The sequence below is a fragment of the Pyrgilauda ruficollis genome, unplaced genomic scaffold (assembly GCF_017590135.1).
Source record: "Pyrgilauda ruficollis isolate IOZ18807 unplaced genomic scaffold, ASM1759013v1 scaffold752, whole genome shotgun sequence".
Classification (NCBI taxonomy): Eukaryota; Metazoa; Chordata; class Aves; order Passeriformes; family Passeridae; genus Pyrgilauda; species Pyrgilauda ruficollis.
Window position 1 is genome coordinate 1 of NW_024529400.1, and position 15,928 is coordinate 15,928.

General features: G+C 45.2%; 2 protein-coding genes across 3 annotated transcripts in view; one reads left to right on the forward strand and one right to left on the reverse strand.

The window, feature by feature from the left end:
• The first annotated feature begins 4,338 nt into the window (after positions 1 to 4,338).
• CUNH8orf82 (chromosome unknown C8orf82 homolog) lies at positions 4,339 to 9,632 on the forward strand. Of its 2 annotated transcripts, none has more exons than XM_041486355.1 (3): positions 4,339 to 4,590; positions 5,104 to 5,152; positions 9,087 to 9,632. In XM_041486355.1, the coding sequence occupies exons 1-3, from the start codon at positions 4,474 to 4,476 to the stop codon at positions 9,572 to 9,574; spliced, it is 654 nt and encodes a 217-aa protein (XP_041342289.1). In that variant the 5' UTR covers positions 4,339 to 4,473; the 3' UTR covers positions 9,575 to 9,632. The 2 variants fall into 2 exon arrangements, with proteins under 2 accessions (XP_041342289.1, XP_041342290.1); XM_041486356.1 differs by having other exon boundaries at positions 9,099 to 9,632.
• Positions 9,633 to 10,767: 1,135 nt separating this feature from the next.
• LRRC14 (leucine rich repeat containing 14) overlaps positions 10,768 to 15,928 on the reverse strand; it is a 6,947-nt gene continuing 1,786 nt past the window's right edge. Inside the window, exons 2-4 of the mRNA XM_041486358.1 lie at positions 15,644 to 15,907; positions 12,395 to 12,464; positions 10,768 to 11,667 (exon numbers count right to left, since the gene is read on the reverse strand). Coding sequence (XP_041342292.1) covers positions 11,173 to 11,667; positions 12,395 to 12,464; positions 15,644 to 15,907 — 829 coding nt within the window. The 3' untranslated portion in view covers positions 10,768 to 11,172. The remainder of the gene's footprint in view (positions 11,668 to 12,394; positions 12,465 to 15,643; positions 15,908 to 15,928) is intronic.

A 15,928-nucleotide genomic window follows, 5' to 3' on the forward strand; every position in this document is an offset into this window, starting at 1 on the left:
GTGAGTTCTCCACGGAGCGGGGCCTGGCCGGGACCTTCCCGTGCTCCTGGGGGGATTCCAAGGGTTGGGGATCTTGGGGGTCTTTTCCAGCCTGAATGATCCCGTGGTTCCAGGATTTCATTATCCTGATGTTCCCATGATTCCGTTATCCCAATAATAGCTCATGACTCAGTGATTCTATTGTCCCATCATTCCAAGATTCCAGAATTCCTTTGTTCCAGGATTCCCAAAGGTTGGTCTCAATGGTCTTGGAGGTCTTCTCCAATCTTAATGATCCCTTGATTCCATGATTTCATTATCCCAATATTCCCATGTTCCCATGATTCTGTTATCCCAATAGTTCATGACTCAGTGATTCCGTGATCCCAAAATTCCATGATCCCAGGATTCTCAAAGGCCAAACTTGACAATCTTGGAAGTGTTTTCCAACTCTCAGTGATCCCATAATTCCAGGATTTCATTATCCCAACAGTCCCATGATCCCATCATCCCAACATCTTATGATTCAACGATTCCATCATTCCATAAATTCAAGATCCCGTAATTCTTTAATTTCAGGTTTCCCAAAGGTTGGGCTCGATGGTCTTGAGGATTTTTTCCAACCTGAATGATCCATTGATTCCAAGATTTCTTTATCTCAATGTTCCCATGATCCTGTGATTCAATGATTCCATTATGCCATAATTTCATGATCCCGTAATTCCTTTTTCCATGATTCCCAAGGTTTGGGCTCGATAGTCTTGGAGATCTTTTCCAACCTTAATGATCCTAGGTTCCCATGATCCCATTATCCCAATAGTCCATGACTCCATCATTCCATAACTCTATGATTTTGTACCTCCATGATCCCATAATCCCTTGTTTCCAGGATTCCCAAAGGTTGGACTTGATGATCTTGAAGTCTTTTCCAACTTCAGTGGCTCCATGACCTCATAACTCCATGATCCCATAATTTCATGACTGCCTGATCCCAGAATCCCAATATCCCAGGATTCGACAATTCCATAACTCCACGATCCCAAGACCCCATAACTCCACAATGCCACAATTCCCTGGCTCCATGACCCCATAATTCCATGACTTACAAAGGTACAACTTGATGTTCTCGGAGATCCTTCCCAACCCAAGTCATTCTCCGCGCCGAGTCCCGGGATCCCGACGGATTTACGAGGAGCCCATGGATGGCGAACGTTTGGCAGCGGCCACCGCGGAGATTTCCCAGCTGCTGGCGAATTCCGGGAGGACCGACCTCGTCTGGACTTACAATCCCTATGGCCACGGAACCCTGGACTACTTCTCCTTGTGATTTGGGAAAAGCTCGGAGCCTCCATCGCGGAAAAGCGCCGCCGCCTCCTTCCCAAAATCCGGGCGTTCTCTGCCTCATCCCGGTGCTTTTCCGCCTCATTCCAGTGGTTTTTTTCCCCTTTATTTCGGTGCTTTTCCACCTGTTCTCAGTATTTTTCCAGCTCATCCCGCTTTTTTTCCTACCCATCCCAAGTTTTTCCCCTGATTTTGTAGCTTTTCTGCCACAGTTTGAGTTTGTTCCTCCCCATCCCGATAGTTTTCCCCTCATCCCGGCATTTTTCCACCTCATCCCTGTATTTTTCCTCCCATTTCATTATTTTTCTGCCTCATCCCAGTGTTTTTCCTCCCATTTCATGCTTTTTCCAGCCCATCCCGGTGTTTTTCCATCAGGATTGGCTTTGCATGGCCAAATTCCGGGAGGCTCCGGGGCTGGATTCCATGGGAAGTTTCCGGAAGCTTCTCCCGTGTCCGACCGATCCCGTCGAGAACGGCGGTGGCGCCTCTGGAATAAGAATTAAGTGGGAAGAAACCAATCCAGGCACAGATGGAATTCCAGAGTGGGAATTTTGCAAAGGCACAACTCTGGAGATGATTGCATGGTGCTGGAGTGGAAATTCCCAAAATTCCGTGGCGCATCCAATGGGAAGCTCATCCTGGAGCTGGATCTTGGCAGGGACCTGCGGATCCGTGGAAAAAGGAGCAGATTCCTGGGAGGAATCCCATGGAGGAAAAAACCCTTTGGAGCAGGATATTCCTGAAGGATTGACCCCTTGGAAAAATCCATGAAGAATTGTCTTCCGTGGGAGCGACGCGTTGGAGAAATCCGTGGAAAACTCTTGCCGTGGGATGGATTTGCGTTAGAAAATGCATGGAAAACTTACCTTGGGATGGATTCACCTTGGAGAAATCCATGGAAAACTTTCCCATAGCTGAAAAATCCATGGAAAACTCGCTGTGGGATGGATTCACCTTGGAGAAATCCATGGAAAACTTTCCCATAGCTGAAAAATCCATGGAAAACTCGCTGTGGGATGGATTCACCTTGGAGAAATCCATGGAAAACTTTCCCATAGCTGAAAAATCCATGGAAAACTCGCTGTGGGATGGATTCACCTTGGAGAAATCCATGGAAAACTCGCTGTGGGATGCATTCACCTTGGAGAAATCCATGGAAAACTCTCCTGGGATGGCCTCCAGCGCTGCTGGAAGGATTGAGGGAAAGCCAGGAACGAGGGAATTGGGGGAGGGAAAAGTTGGATTTGGGGTCTTGTTATCCTGCTCTGATTCCGTTGGAAATAAACTCATCCTATCCCAGATCCCGAGTTTGTCGTTCCCGGATGGGATTTCCTGAGGGATCTCTCCTGATCCTTACGCTGATCCAAGAATCCTCCATTATTTCCAAAATGCATGGAAAACTTACCTTGGGATGGATTCACCTTGGAGAAATCCATGGAAAACTTTCCCATAGCTGAAAAATCCATGGAAAACTCGCTGTGGGATGGATTCACCTTGGAGAAATCCATGGAAAACTTTCCCATAGCTGAAAAATCCACGGAAAACTCGCTGTGGGATGGATTCACCTTGGAGAAAACCATGGAAAACTTTCCCATAGCTGAAAAATCCACGGAAAACTCGCTGTGGGATGGATTCACCTTGGAGAAATCCATGGAAAACTTTCCCATAGCTGAAAAATCCATGGAAAACTCGCTGTGGGATGGATTCACCTTGGAGAAATCCATGGAAAACTTTCCCATAGCTGAAAAATCCATGGAAAACTCGCTGTGGGATGGATTCACCTTGGAGAAATCCATGGAAAACTCGCTGTGGGATGCATTCACCTTGGAGAAATCCATGGAAAACTCTCCTGGGATGGCCTCCAGCGCTGCTGGAAGGATTGAGGGAAAGCCAGGAACGAGGGAATTGGGGGAGGGAAAAGTTGGATTTGGGGTCTTGTTATCCTGCTCTGATTCCGTTGGAAATAAACTCATCCTATCCCACATCCCGAGTTTGTCGTTCCCGGGTGGGATTTCCTGAGGGATCTCTCCTGATCCTTACGCTGATCCAAGAATCCTCCATTATTTCCTTCATTTCCACCTCATTTTGATGGTTTTCCACCTCATCCCAGGTTTTTTTTTTTCACGTTATACCGGTGTTTTTCCACCTCATTTTGATGGGTTTTTCCCATTTTTCCACTTTTCCCCAATATTTTTCCACCTTTTCCCAGTTTTTCCCCTCATCCTTGTGGTTTTCAGCCTCATTTTTGTATTTTCCTCCCTCACCCCAGTGGTTTTCCACCTCATTTCTCCGGTTTCTGCCTCATTTTGCTGCTTTTCCACTCATTTTGGTATTTTCCCCCTCATCCCAATGTTTTTCTCCCTTATTTTGATTTTTTTCCACCTAAATTTGGGGGTTTTTTTACCTTATCCAAACATTTCCCCCCTCATCCTGGTGGGTTTCCCTCCCTTATTTTTTTTTTGTTTGTTTTTCACCTAAATTTTGTATTTTCCCCCATATCTCAGTGGTTTTCCCCTCATCCCGGTGTTTTCCCCCTTCATCCCGACATTTCCCCGCCTCATTTTGTTGTTTTCCCCGAACATTTTCCACATTTCCCCCCTCATTTTCCACTTTTCCCCTCATGCCGCTATTTCTCCACCCCATCCCAGTTGGTTTTCTACCTCATCCCGATGCTTTTTCCCTCATCCCGAGATTTTTCAGCCTCATTTTCCAACTTTTCCCCTCATCCCGGAGCTTTTCCCGGCGCCTGTGGGGCCCTGAGGGCCCTGAGGGGAAAATGGCGGGAAGCTGAGGGGGGGGCGCATCTATGAGGGCGCGCAGCGCCAGGAGGGGCCTATAGCCGATTTTTATGGTGTCGCTGAGGCTCTGTAGTCCTCTGAACCCGTATAGAGAAAATCTGGGGGGTTTTAGAGGAATTCTATAGGATCTGGAGATCTATACGGTCCCCTATAGCAGCGGGACCGCAACCGGCCCTTCTCCTTGCACTTCCGCTTCCCGCCGGAACCTTTTCAGCGCCGCACCACGGGAGGTGCCCGCGCATTGCGGTCCCCCAGGCGGCCGCTTCCGGGTGGCGCCGGTGGCGCGGCCGTCGCTGTCGTCTGTCGCGACAGGGAGGCGGCCCGGCCGTGTCGGGGGTCGCCGGTCGCTGTCGCGATGAGGGCGGGGGCGGTGCTGCGGCTCTGCTCGCGCCCGGGGCTCCGGTACCAGCAGGGGCAGCGGCCGGGGCCTGGAACCCGCGAGTATTTTTATTACGTCGATCACCAGGGGCAGGTGAGGGGGGATCGATAAGGGATCGATAAGGGATCGATGGGAGTTGGAGGGTCGGGAGGGGGTTCTGGGGAATGGATCCCGCCTGAATTCTGGGCAGATCCCGAAAAAAATCGCAAGGAGGATCCGGGCGGATCAAAGATGGATCCCGGATAAAAGCCGGGAGGATCCCGGTCAGATCCCAAAATAATTCCGAAATAAACCCGGGTTAATCCCGGATTAAACTCAGATAAATCCCAAACACATCCCAGATGGATCCTGGCCAGATCCCAGACAAATCCCAAATTCCAAAGCCATTTCCAAACTCAGATTCCAAAGGAAACCCAAAAAACCTTTCCATGGACTCAGAGGAGATCCCAAAAAAAATCCCAAAAATCCCGGGCAAATCCCAGCTGGATCCCCTAAAAAAACCCCGAAAGGATCCAGGACCGATCCCAAAGCCATCCCAGAGAAAAATCCCGGGTTTTTTTTGGGAAAACTCGAGCGTTTTGAGGCTTTTTCCCGCTTTTTCCGCAGCTTTTCCTGGACGACACCAAAGTCAAGAACTTCGTCACCTGCTTCAAAGGTACCGCCCTAATTAACCCAATTAATTATTCCTCTTGTTAATTGGGAGCCGAATATTGATTAGGAGTTGGTTATTAATTGGGATTGGAGCCGTAATTAGGATTTAATCCTTAATTGGGGGCATTGAGCCTTGGGAAGGGGGGGGGAGTGGGAGCTCCTAATTTGCATATTAACATCTCATTAATTAATCGTTCCCTGATTAATTAATCATTTTCTTAGAGGTTAAATTCTCTAATTATTAAATCCCAAACTAATTAAGAAATCCTCTAAGTAGTTAATTAAGAAATCAGTTTGAAATTTTTAAAAAAAGCAGAAAAGTGTCAGAAAAACGACCAAACGAACCCAAAAAAAACCCCAAAACCTCCACAAAAAAAACCCCTCAAAAAAACAAAATAAAAATTTCAAAAAAGTGCAGAAATGCACAGCAAAAAAAAATCCTCGAAGAAAAACATCAAAAATACCCCAAAAAAACTGAAAAAACAAAAAAACAAAACAAAACAAAAAAACCAACCAAAAATACAAAAAAAAAACCACTGGAAAAAAAACCCAAAAAATCTCCACAAAAATCACCAAGAAAACTCAAAAAAACACCACAAATACATTGGAAAAAGCCCAAAATGCCACTAAAAAAAAAAAAAAAACAAAAAAAAAAGCCCAAAAACTCCCAGAAACCATCAAAAAAACCACCAAAAATCTCAAATAAAACCCTCCCAAAAAACTCAAAAAAATTCCTGGAAACCACCAAAAAAACCCCCAAAAGACTCCCAAAAAGACCTGGAAGAAATCCCAAAGAAACCCCAAAAAACCAGTGGCAGAAACCCCCAAAAACCCCCAAAGAAACTGAAAAAAACCCAAAAAAAAACCCCCCAAAAAAAAACCCAAAATACACCAAAAGAATTATTGGGAAACCTCCAGAAAATGCCACAAAAACTCCACAAAAACCTCAAAAAAATCCCCAAAAAAAACGAATGAAAGGAACTCCACAAAAACCACCAAAAATCCAAAAAGAACCACAGGAAAACCCTGGAAAAACCTGGAAAAAAAACCCTAAAAATTTCACCAGAAAAAAAAAATCTAAAAACCATGAAAATCCCCTCAAGAAAGGTCAAAAAAACCCCAAAATTCACCAAAAAAGCACTGGAAAACCCCAAAAAGTAACCAGAAAAACCTCCAAAAAGACCGTGGAAAAAACACTAAAATCCACCACAAAACCCTAAAAAAAATCCCTCAAAAGACCCCAAAAAGACACTGGGAAAAGCCCAAAGAAACCTCAAAATACCACTTGAAAAACCCAAAAGAAACTGGAAAATAATCCCAAAACCACCAGAAAAAACCCCCAAAATACTTTGGGAAAAAGCCTCAAAACCGCCACAAAAACCCCAAAAAAACCACCAAAAAAAAACCCCATTAAGCCCCAAAAGAAACTCCATAAAAACTTCAAAAAAAACTCCAAAGATCACTGGAAAAACCCAAAAAAATAAACAACAAAAGCCGCCAAAAAACCCCAAAAACCCTAAAAAAAATCCCCAAAAGATTCACGGGAAAAACTCCAAAGAAACCCCAAAATATCACAGGAAAAACCCCGAAAAACATCCAAAAAAATCCTGGAAAACAACCTAAAAATCACTGAAGAAGGTCCATAAAAACCACCAAAAACACCCCAAGAAATCTCCACGAAAATCCCCAAAAAAAAGGCAAAAAAACCGTCCAAAACCTGCCAAAAATCTGACAAAACCACCACAAAAACCACAAAGAAAAACCTCAAATAAGAATGGAAAAAAACCCAGGAAACACCCCGAAAAAGCCCAAAAAATCTCCACAAAAACCCCAAAAAAACCTATGGAAAAACCCATAAAAACCACAAAAAAACCCAAAAAAAACAAACAGACACCGGAAAAACCCCAAAGAAACCCAAAATACCACTAGAAAAACCCCAAAAAACTGGAAAGCAACCCAAAAAAACTCTAAAAAACTCCACAAAATCCCTAACAAATGAAAAACAAACCACAAAAAAAAACCCCAAAAGCACCTCAAAAATCTCCACGGAAACCCCAAAAAATGGCAAATCCATCCAAAACCCCAAAAAACCACCAAAAAAACCACCAAAACTACCCCAAAAACCATCCAAAATTTCCTAGAAATCACCGGAGAAACCCCCAAAAAAACCACCAAAAATCAACCAGAAAATCCCCCAAAAAATCCCTGAAAAACCACCAAGAAAACCCCATAAACTACCACAAAACCACCAAAAAAACCCCCAAAAAACACTGAAAAAAAAACCCAAAAAAGCCCAAAAAAACCACCATGAAAAACCCAAAAAATACTGCAAAAAACCATCAAAATCACCTCAAAAAACCGCCACAAACCACGCGAAAACCCCAAAAGAACCCCAAAAGTCCTTCATAAAAAGCTCAGTAAAAACCTCAAAAAGCCCCTGCAGAACCCCAAAAAAACCCAGGAAACCCCAAAGTAACGACCAGAAAAACCCAAAAAACCCACCAAAAAACCCAACAAAACCACCACAAAAACCACCTCAGAAACCTCAAATAAGACCGGAAAAAACCCAAAAACCGCCAGAAGAATGACCAAAAAAACCCCAAAAAACACGGAAAACAGCCAAAAAAACCACCAGAAAACACTGAAAACACCCCAAAAAACCACCAGAAATCCATCAAAAATCTCCATGAAAACCCCAAAAAAGCTGCCAAAATCTGTCTAAAAACCGGCAAAAAAAGCCCAAAAAACCACCAAAAACCCCAATAATCACCCAAAAAATCCCACAAAAACCACAGCGGGCGCTACCAGGCTCAATTCTCGTTCTTCTTTCCCTTCATCTCTAAAATTTCCAGAAAACCCCAAAAAACCTCCACCAAAACCACCAGAAAAACCACCAAAAAAATCTCAATATACCCCAAAAAACCTATGAAAAAACACCCATAAAAACCTCAAAAAAAACCCTCAAAAAGACACCGGAAAAACCCCAAAGAAACCCCACAACACCATTGGAAAACCACCCAAAAAAATACCCAAAAAGCCTGGAAAACAACCCAAAAAACCCTAAAAAAACTCCACAAAACCCCCAAAAAATGAAAACAAACCACCAAAAAAACTCCGCAAAAACCACCAAAAACCTCCATAAAAACCCCAAAAAAAAATCAAGAAACCACCCAAAAAAACTGCCAAAAAACCCTACAAACCCACCACAGAAACCACCAGAAAAACCCCCCAAATAAGAATGGAAAAACCCCAAAATAAACCCAAAACCACGGAAAACACCCCAAAAAAAACCCAAAAAAGCCCAAAAAAACCACCATGAAAAACCCAAAAAATACTGCAAAAAACCATCAAAATCACCTCAAAAAACCACCACAAACCACGCGAAAACCCCAAAATAAACCCAAAACCACGGAAAACACCCCAAAAAAAACCCAAAAAACCACCAGGAAACCATCAAAAATCTCCACGAAAACCCCAAAAAAGCCGTTAAAATCCATCTGAAAACCCCAAAAGAACCCCAAAAACCACCCAAAGTCCTTCATAAAAAGCTCAGTAAAATCCTCAAAAAGCCCCTGCAGAACCCAAAAAAACCCAGGAAACCCCAAAATAACTACCAGAAAAACCCCAAAAACCCGCCAAAAAACCCTACAAAACCACCACAAAAACCACCTCAGAAACCTCAAATAAGACCGGAAAAAACCCAAAAACCGCCTCAAGAATGACCAAAAAAAACCCCAAAAAACACTGAAAACACCCAAAAAAAACACCAGAAAACCATCAAAAATCTCCATGAAAACCCCAAAAAAGCTGCCAAAATCCGTCTAAAAACCCACAAAAAAAGCCCAAAAAACCACCAAAAACCCCAATAATCACCCAAAAATCCCCAAAAATCCCCAAAATCCCCATTATCCAACCCCCAATCCCCTCGCTGACCCCAGCTGTCCCCCCAGACGTCGCGTTCCTCTCCTTCTTCTTCCGGCGCCTGGAGCGGAACCGCAGCGGGCGCTACCAGGCGCAATTCCCGTTCCTGTCCCGCTGCGGCCGCGAGCGCAATTTCCTTCGCTGCTCCGACCTTCCCGTGGTTTTCACCCAAATCCTGCCCGGCTCCCGTGGGAATTCCCTGCTGTCCTACTGCGGGGGCGGCTCCGAGCTCACCGTGCCCTTCCAGCCGGGAATGCTCGCGGTATTCCCGGAAAACGGGCGCCTTTACCACCCGGCGCCGGAAAAAGTCGGCGGGGTTGGCTTGGTGCGTTCGGCGTTGGCCGAAGAGTTGAGCTCGGAATTTCGATTCGAGGACGGGCCCGAAAAGCCCCCGACGCATTTTTGGTGGGAAGGGAAGAAGTATCGGCTCTCCGGGGAAATTTTGGGAATTCTACGGGCGGAAAAATCGGGATTGGAGGTTGAAGCTGCGATTTCGGCGTCTTAAATGCCTAAAATGCCCGGGAAATCCTAATGAAATCCTAATAAATTAATTCCATCGTTCATTAAGTTCACTCATTAATTAATTAAGGACTCTATTTTTGATTTAAATCATGAATTTCAGGAAGCGTTTCCCCTTTTCTTTTTCCTCATCCCTAAAATTCACAGAAAATCACAAAAAATTCATTCCTTCTTTAAATCCCGCATGGAATGAGGTGAAATTCCCAATTATTCCCTGGAAAAATGGGAATTCCTGAGGTATTCCCAAGGGGTTGGAGCATCCCAAAATTCCTGGCAGGTGAACACCGCGGTTTTCCCGTGAAATTCCCAAAAAAAAGAGTGGAAGTTGCTCTGTCGATCGCTCACTGCGGGTGAAGGATTTGGGATGAAGGGTTTCAGAATTTGGGATGAAGGATTTGGGGATTTGGGATGAAGGAATTGGGGATTTGGGATAAAGGATTTGAGGATTTGGGATAAAGGATTTGAGAATTTGGGATGAAGGGTTTGGGGATTTGGGATGAAGGGTTTGGGAATTTAGGATGAAGGGTTTGGGAATTTGGGATGAAGGGTTTGGGAATTTGGGATGGAGGATTTGGGAATTTGGGATGAAGGGTTTGGGATGAAGTGTTCGGGAGTTTGGGATAAAGGGTTTGGGGATTTGGGATAAAGGATTTGATGATTTGGGATAAAGGGTTTGGGATGAAGGATTTGGGGATTTGGGATAAAGGATTTGGAATGAAAAATTTGAGGATTTGGGATAAAGGATTTGAGAATTTTGGGATGAAGGATTTGGGAACTTTAGACCAAGGATTTGGGATGAAGGGTTTGGGAACTGCGGATGAAGGATTTTGGAATTTGGGATGAATGATTTGGGGATCTGGGATAAAAGGTTTGGGAACTTTGGATCAAGGATTTGAGGATTTGGGATGGAGGATTTGGGATGGCGAATTTGGGATGAAGGATTTGGGGATTTGGAATGAAGGAATTCGGGATTTGGGATCAAAGATTTGGAATTAAGGATTTAGGATGAAGGGTTTGGGGATTTGGGATTAAGGGTTTGGGTGCTTTGGATCAAGGATTTGGGAACTTTGGGATTTGGGATGAAGGATTTGGGAATTTGGATTGAAGCATTTGGGAATTTGGAATGAAGGATTTGGGTGATTCGGGTGGTGGCGGCTTATTAATTAATAATTAATGATCCATAATTAATTAACATTTATTTTAAAATTAATTAATGTCCCATATGAATTAAGGGCATTCAAGGGCTTTTTCCCTATGGACATGGCAATAAAAGTTCCGGGAAAAACTTCGGGGTTGAGGTGGGAAAACACCAAAATTGGACGGTAAAATATCGGGATGAGGGGGAAAATATCGGGATGGAAAAATCCTAAAATAAGACACAAAACTTGAGGATGGAAAAAATAGAAAAACCAGGCAGAAAAGCACCAAAATGAAAGGAAAAAAGCACCGGGATGAGGCGGAAAAGCACCGGGATGAGGCAGAGAACGCCCGGATTTTGGGAAGGAGGCGGCGGCGCTTTTCCGCGATGGAGGCTCCGAGCTTTTCCCAAATCACAAGGAGAAGTTGTCCAAGGGTTTTCCCAAATCACAAGGAGAAGTAGTCCAGGGTTCCGTGGCCATAGGGATTGTAAGTCCAGACGAGGTCGGTCCTCCCGGAATTCACCAACATTTGGGAAAACTCAGCGTTGACCGCCGCCAAAAGTTCCTCGTCCACGGGTTCCTCAAAATTCCACCCGGATTCCGACGGCGGCTCCGGCTTGTAGCAATCCACGGGGAAGGGATACACGACCAGGTGGAGATCGGGCAGCTCCAAGGTTTTCTGGAGCAGATCCTTGAGCGCGGCCGTGGACAGGGAATTGCCGTAGAGTCCCAGGAAGCGCAGGCGGGAGCAGCGCCGCAGCGTGGGCAGCAGCGCGTCCAGGTGGGAGTCGGCCATGCGGCATTCCATGAGATCCAGGTGCAGCAGCGAGGCCGAGGTTTCCTCCAGGAGCAGCCGCAGCGGCTCCAGGAGGCCTTGGGAGAAGTCGTGGCCGCTCAGATCCAACCTCTTGAGGGCCGGAGCGTGGAAGCTTTGGGAGAGGAAGGCGAGGTCGGCGGGAACGAGGGAGCAGAAGGCCAATTCCAAGCTTTCCAACGGAGCCTGGAGGTCGCTGGCGGGAGGGAAAAGGGAGAGGTGAGGCTCAAGGGAGGATTTGTGGGGGTTCGTGGGGAATGAGAGCTGGGATTGCATCCATGGGATCATGGGGTTGTGGGATGGCTGAGGTTGGGAAAGGTCTCCAAGAACATCAAGGTCAAGGTTTGAGAATCATGGAATTATGGCGTCATGGAATTGTGGAATCAAATAGTGGAATTATGGAGTGGCTGAGGTTGGCAAAGGTCTCCAAGACCATCAAGTTCAAGGATTGAAAGTCATGGAATTATGGGATCACGGAGACTTGGAATTGTGGAAGGAGTTGGGAAAGAGCTCCAAGAACATCAAGTTGGACCTCTGAAAATCACGGGATTTTGGAATTATGGGATCATGGAATTACTCATGTTGGGAGAGGTCTCCAAGAACATCAAGTTTGACAGGTGAGGAGCGTGGGATCAAGGAGTTATGGAGTTATGGATCCATGAGACTATGGGGTCATGGAGTGGTGTGGTCATGGAATCGTGGAATTATGGAATGGCTGAGACTGGGGGAAATCTCCAGGAACATCAAGTTCAAGCTTTGAAAATCATGGAATTATGATGGGATCATGGAGTTCTGGGATCCCAGAATGCTGGGATCCAGAGTTCTGGAGTCATGGAGAGACTCTTTGGGAGAGGAAGGCGAGGTCGGCGGGAACGAGGGAGCAGAAGGCCAATTCCAAGCTTTCCAACGGAGCCTGGAGGTCGCTGGCGGGAGGGAAAAGGGAGAGGTGAGGCCCGAGGGAGGATGTGTTGGGATTTGTGGGGAATGAGAGCTGGGATTGCATCCATGGGATCATGGGATTGTGGGATGGCTGAGGTTGGGAAAGGTCTCCAAGAATGTCAAGCTCAAGGTTTGAGAATCATGGAATTACGGGATCATGGCATCATGGAATTGTGGAATCAAATAGTGGAATTATGGAAGGGCTGAGGTTGGGAAAGGTCTCCAAGAACATTGAGTTTGATCTCTGAAAATCCTGGGATTTTGGAATGATGGGGTCATGGAATCACAGAGTAACAGAATCGCTGAGGTCGGGTAAAGTTGCCAGGATCATCAAGTTCAATGTTTGAGAATCATGGAATTGTGGGATCATGGAGCCATGGAATTGTGGAAGGACTGAAATTGGGAAAGATCTCCAACACCATCAAGTTTGACCTCTGAAATTCTGGGATTCTGGAATGATGGGACATGGCGTCATGGAATTGTGGAATCAAATAGTGGAATTATGGAAGGGCTGAGGTTGGGAAAGGTCTCCAAGAACATTGAGTTTGATCTCTGAAAATCCTGGGATTTTGGAATGATGGGGTCATGGAATCACAGAGTAACAGAATCGCTGAGGTCGGGTAAAGTTGCCAGGATCATCAAGTTCAATGTTTGAGAATCATGGAATTGTGGGATCATGGAGCCATGGAATTGTGGAAGGACTGAAATTGGGAAAGATCTCCAACACCATCAAGTTTGACCTCTGAAATTCTGGGATTCTGGAATGATGGGATCATGGAGTTACGGAATGGTTGAGGTTGGGAAAGTTCTCCAAGTACATCAAGGTCAAGGTTTGAGAATCATGGAATTATGGGATCATGGAATTGTGGAATCAGATCATGGAATGACTGAGGTTGGGAAAGAGCTCCAAGAACATCAAGTTTGACCCCTGAAAATCCCGGGATTTTAGAATTATGTGGTCATCGAATCATGGAATTGCTCAGGTTGGGAAAGGTGTCCAAGACCATCAGGTTTGACGTTTGAGGATCAAGGGATTGTGGAGATAGGGAATTATGGATCCATGAGATTATGGGGTGATGGTGTGGTGTGGTGTGGTCATGGAATCATGGAATTATGGAATGGCAGAGATTGGGGGAAATCTCCCAAGACCATCAAGTTCAAGCTTTGAAATTCATGGAATTAGGGAATGATGGGATCATGGAATTGTGGAATCAAATAATGGAGTTATGGAATTGCTGAGGTTGGGGAAGACTCCAAGAACATCAAGTCTGATGTTAGAGGAACATGGAATTATGGGATGAAGGAATCATGGAATTTGGGAATCATAGGTCATGGAATTATGGAATGACTGACGTTGGGAAAGATCTCCAAAAACATCAAGTTTGACCTCTGAAAATCCTGGGATTACGGGATCATGGAGCCAAGGAATTGTGGAAGTGAAATAACGGGATCATGGAGTCCTGGAATTATGGAGTTACAGAATTATGGAGTTACAGAATTACGAATCACGGAGTTATGAGGTCATGGAGCCATTGAGTTGGAAAAGGCTTTAAGATCATCAAGTCCAACCTTTGGGAATCCTGGAAACAAGGGATTATGGGATCATGGAGGTACAAAATCATAGAGTTATGGAATGATGGAGTCATGGACTATTGGGATAATGGGATCATGGGAACGTGGGATCGTGAAGGTTGGAAAAGATCTCCAAGACCATCGAGCCCAAAACTTGGGAATCATGGAAAAAGGAATTACGGGATCATGAAATTACGGGATGATGGAATCGAGTTGTAGACTTTTGGGAGAACGGATTCATGGGATTATGGGAACATTGAGATAAAGAAATCCTGGAATCAATGGATCATTCAGGTTGGAAAAAATCCTCAAGACCATCGAGCCCAACCTTTGAGAATTTTGGAATTAAGGAATTATGGGATCTTGAATTTATGGGATGATGGAATTGTTGAATCATAAGATGTTGGGATGGTGGGAATGTTGGGATAATGAAATCCTGGAATTATGGGATCACTGAGAGTTGGAAAACACTTCCAAGATTGTCAAGTTTGGCCTTTGAGAATCACTGAATTTTGGGATCATGGAATGATGGGACAACAGAATCACTGAGTCATGAACTATTGGGATAACAGAATCATGGGAACATGGGAATATTGGGATAATGAAATCATGGAATCAAGGGATCATTAAGATTGGAGAAGACCTCCAAGACCATTGAGACCAACCTTTGGGAATCCTGGAACAAAGGAATTCTGGAATCTTGGAATGATGGGACAATAGAATCACTGAGTCATGAGCTATTATTGGGATAACGGAATCATGGGAACATCAGGATAATGAAATCCTGGAACCACAGGATCACTCAGGCTGGCAAAGACCCCCAACCCTTGGGAATCCCCCTGGGAGTGTGGGAATGGCTCTATCAAAAATGGAAGGAAACAATCAAAAACGGGAAGGAAACCATCAAAAAATGGGTAGAAACACTCAAAAACAGGAAGGAAACATCAAATGCAAGAAAAAACCATCAAAACCAAAAAGAAACCATGAAAAACTGAAGGTGACCATCAGAAATGGGAAGAAACCATCAAAACCAAGGAGAAACCATCAAAAACAGGAAGATGCCATCAAAAATGGGAAGAAACCGTAAAGGAAGGAACCATCTAAATCGGTAAGAATGCATCAAAAATGAGAAGGAACTGTCAAAAATGAGAAGGAACCATGAAAAACAAGAAGAAACCATGAAATACAGGAGGAAACCATCAAAAATGGGAAGGAACCGTCAAGGAAGGAACCATCACAAATGGCAAGAAAGCATCAAAAATGGGAAGAAACCGTCAAAAATGAAAGGGAACCATCAAATAGAAGAAGAAACCATGAAAAACTGGAGGAAACCATCCAAAATGGGATGGAACCATCAAGGAAGGAACCATCAAAACCAAGAAGAAACCATCAAGGAAGGCACCATCTAAAATGGCAAGAAAGCATCAAAAATGGGAAGGAACCATGAAAAACAAGAAGAAACACCATCAAATACAAGAAGAAACCATCACAATCAAGAAGCAAACAATCAAAACCGAGAAGGAACCACGAAAACGGATGGAGGAAACGAGGAACGGAGGCGGCGACCACGCCACGCTTCCCCAGAACCCACCTGGCGTCGTGTCCGGGCTCTTCCAGCTGCCGCCGGAGCTGCGCCACCACGGCCAGGATGACGGCCTGGACGCAGAGCTTGCAGGGATGGTCCCGGAGCAGCTCCCGGCGCCCCACGAGCCGCTGGAAGTTGAGCACCGGGAAAGGCCAAGCGGCCACCAAATCCCGCAGGACCAGGGGTCTCCCGTCCAGGAACGCCGCTTGGAAGAGGATGGGGTAGAGGTGGGCGGGAAGGGCGGGCAGGATGGGCAGGGGGTGGTGGGCGACGATGCGGCGGGCGCAGAGG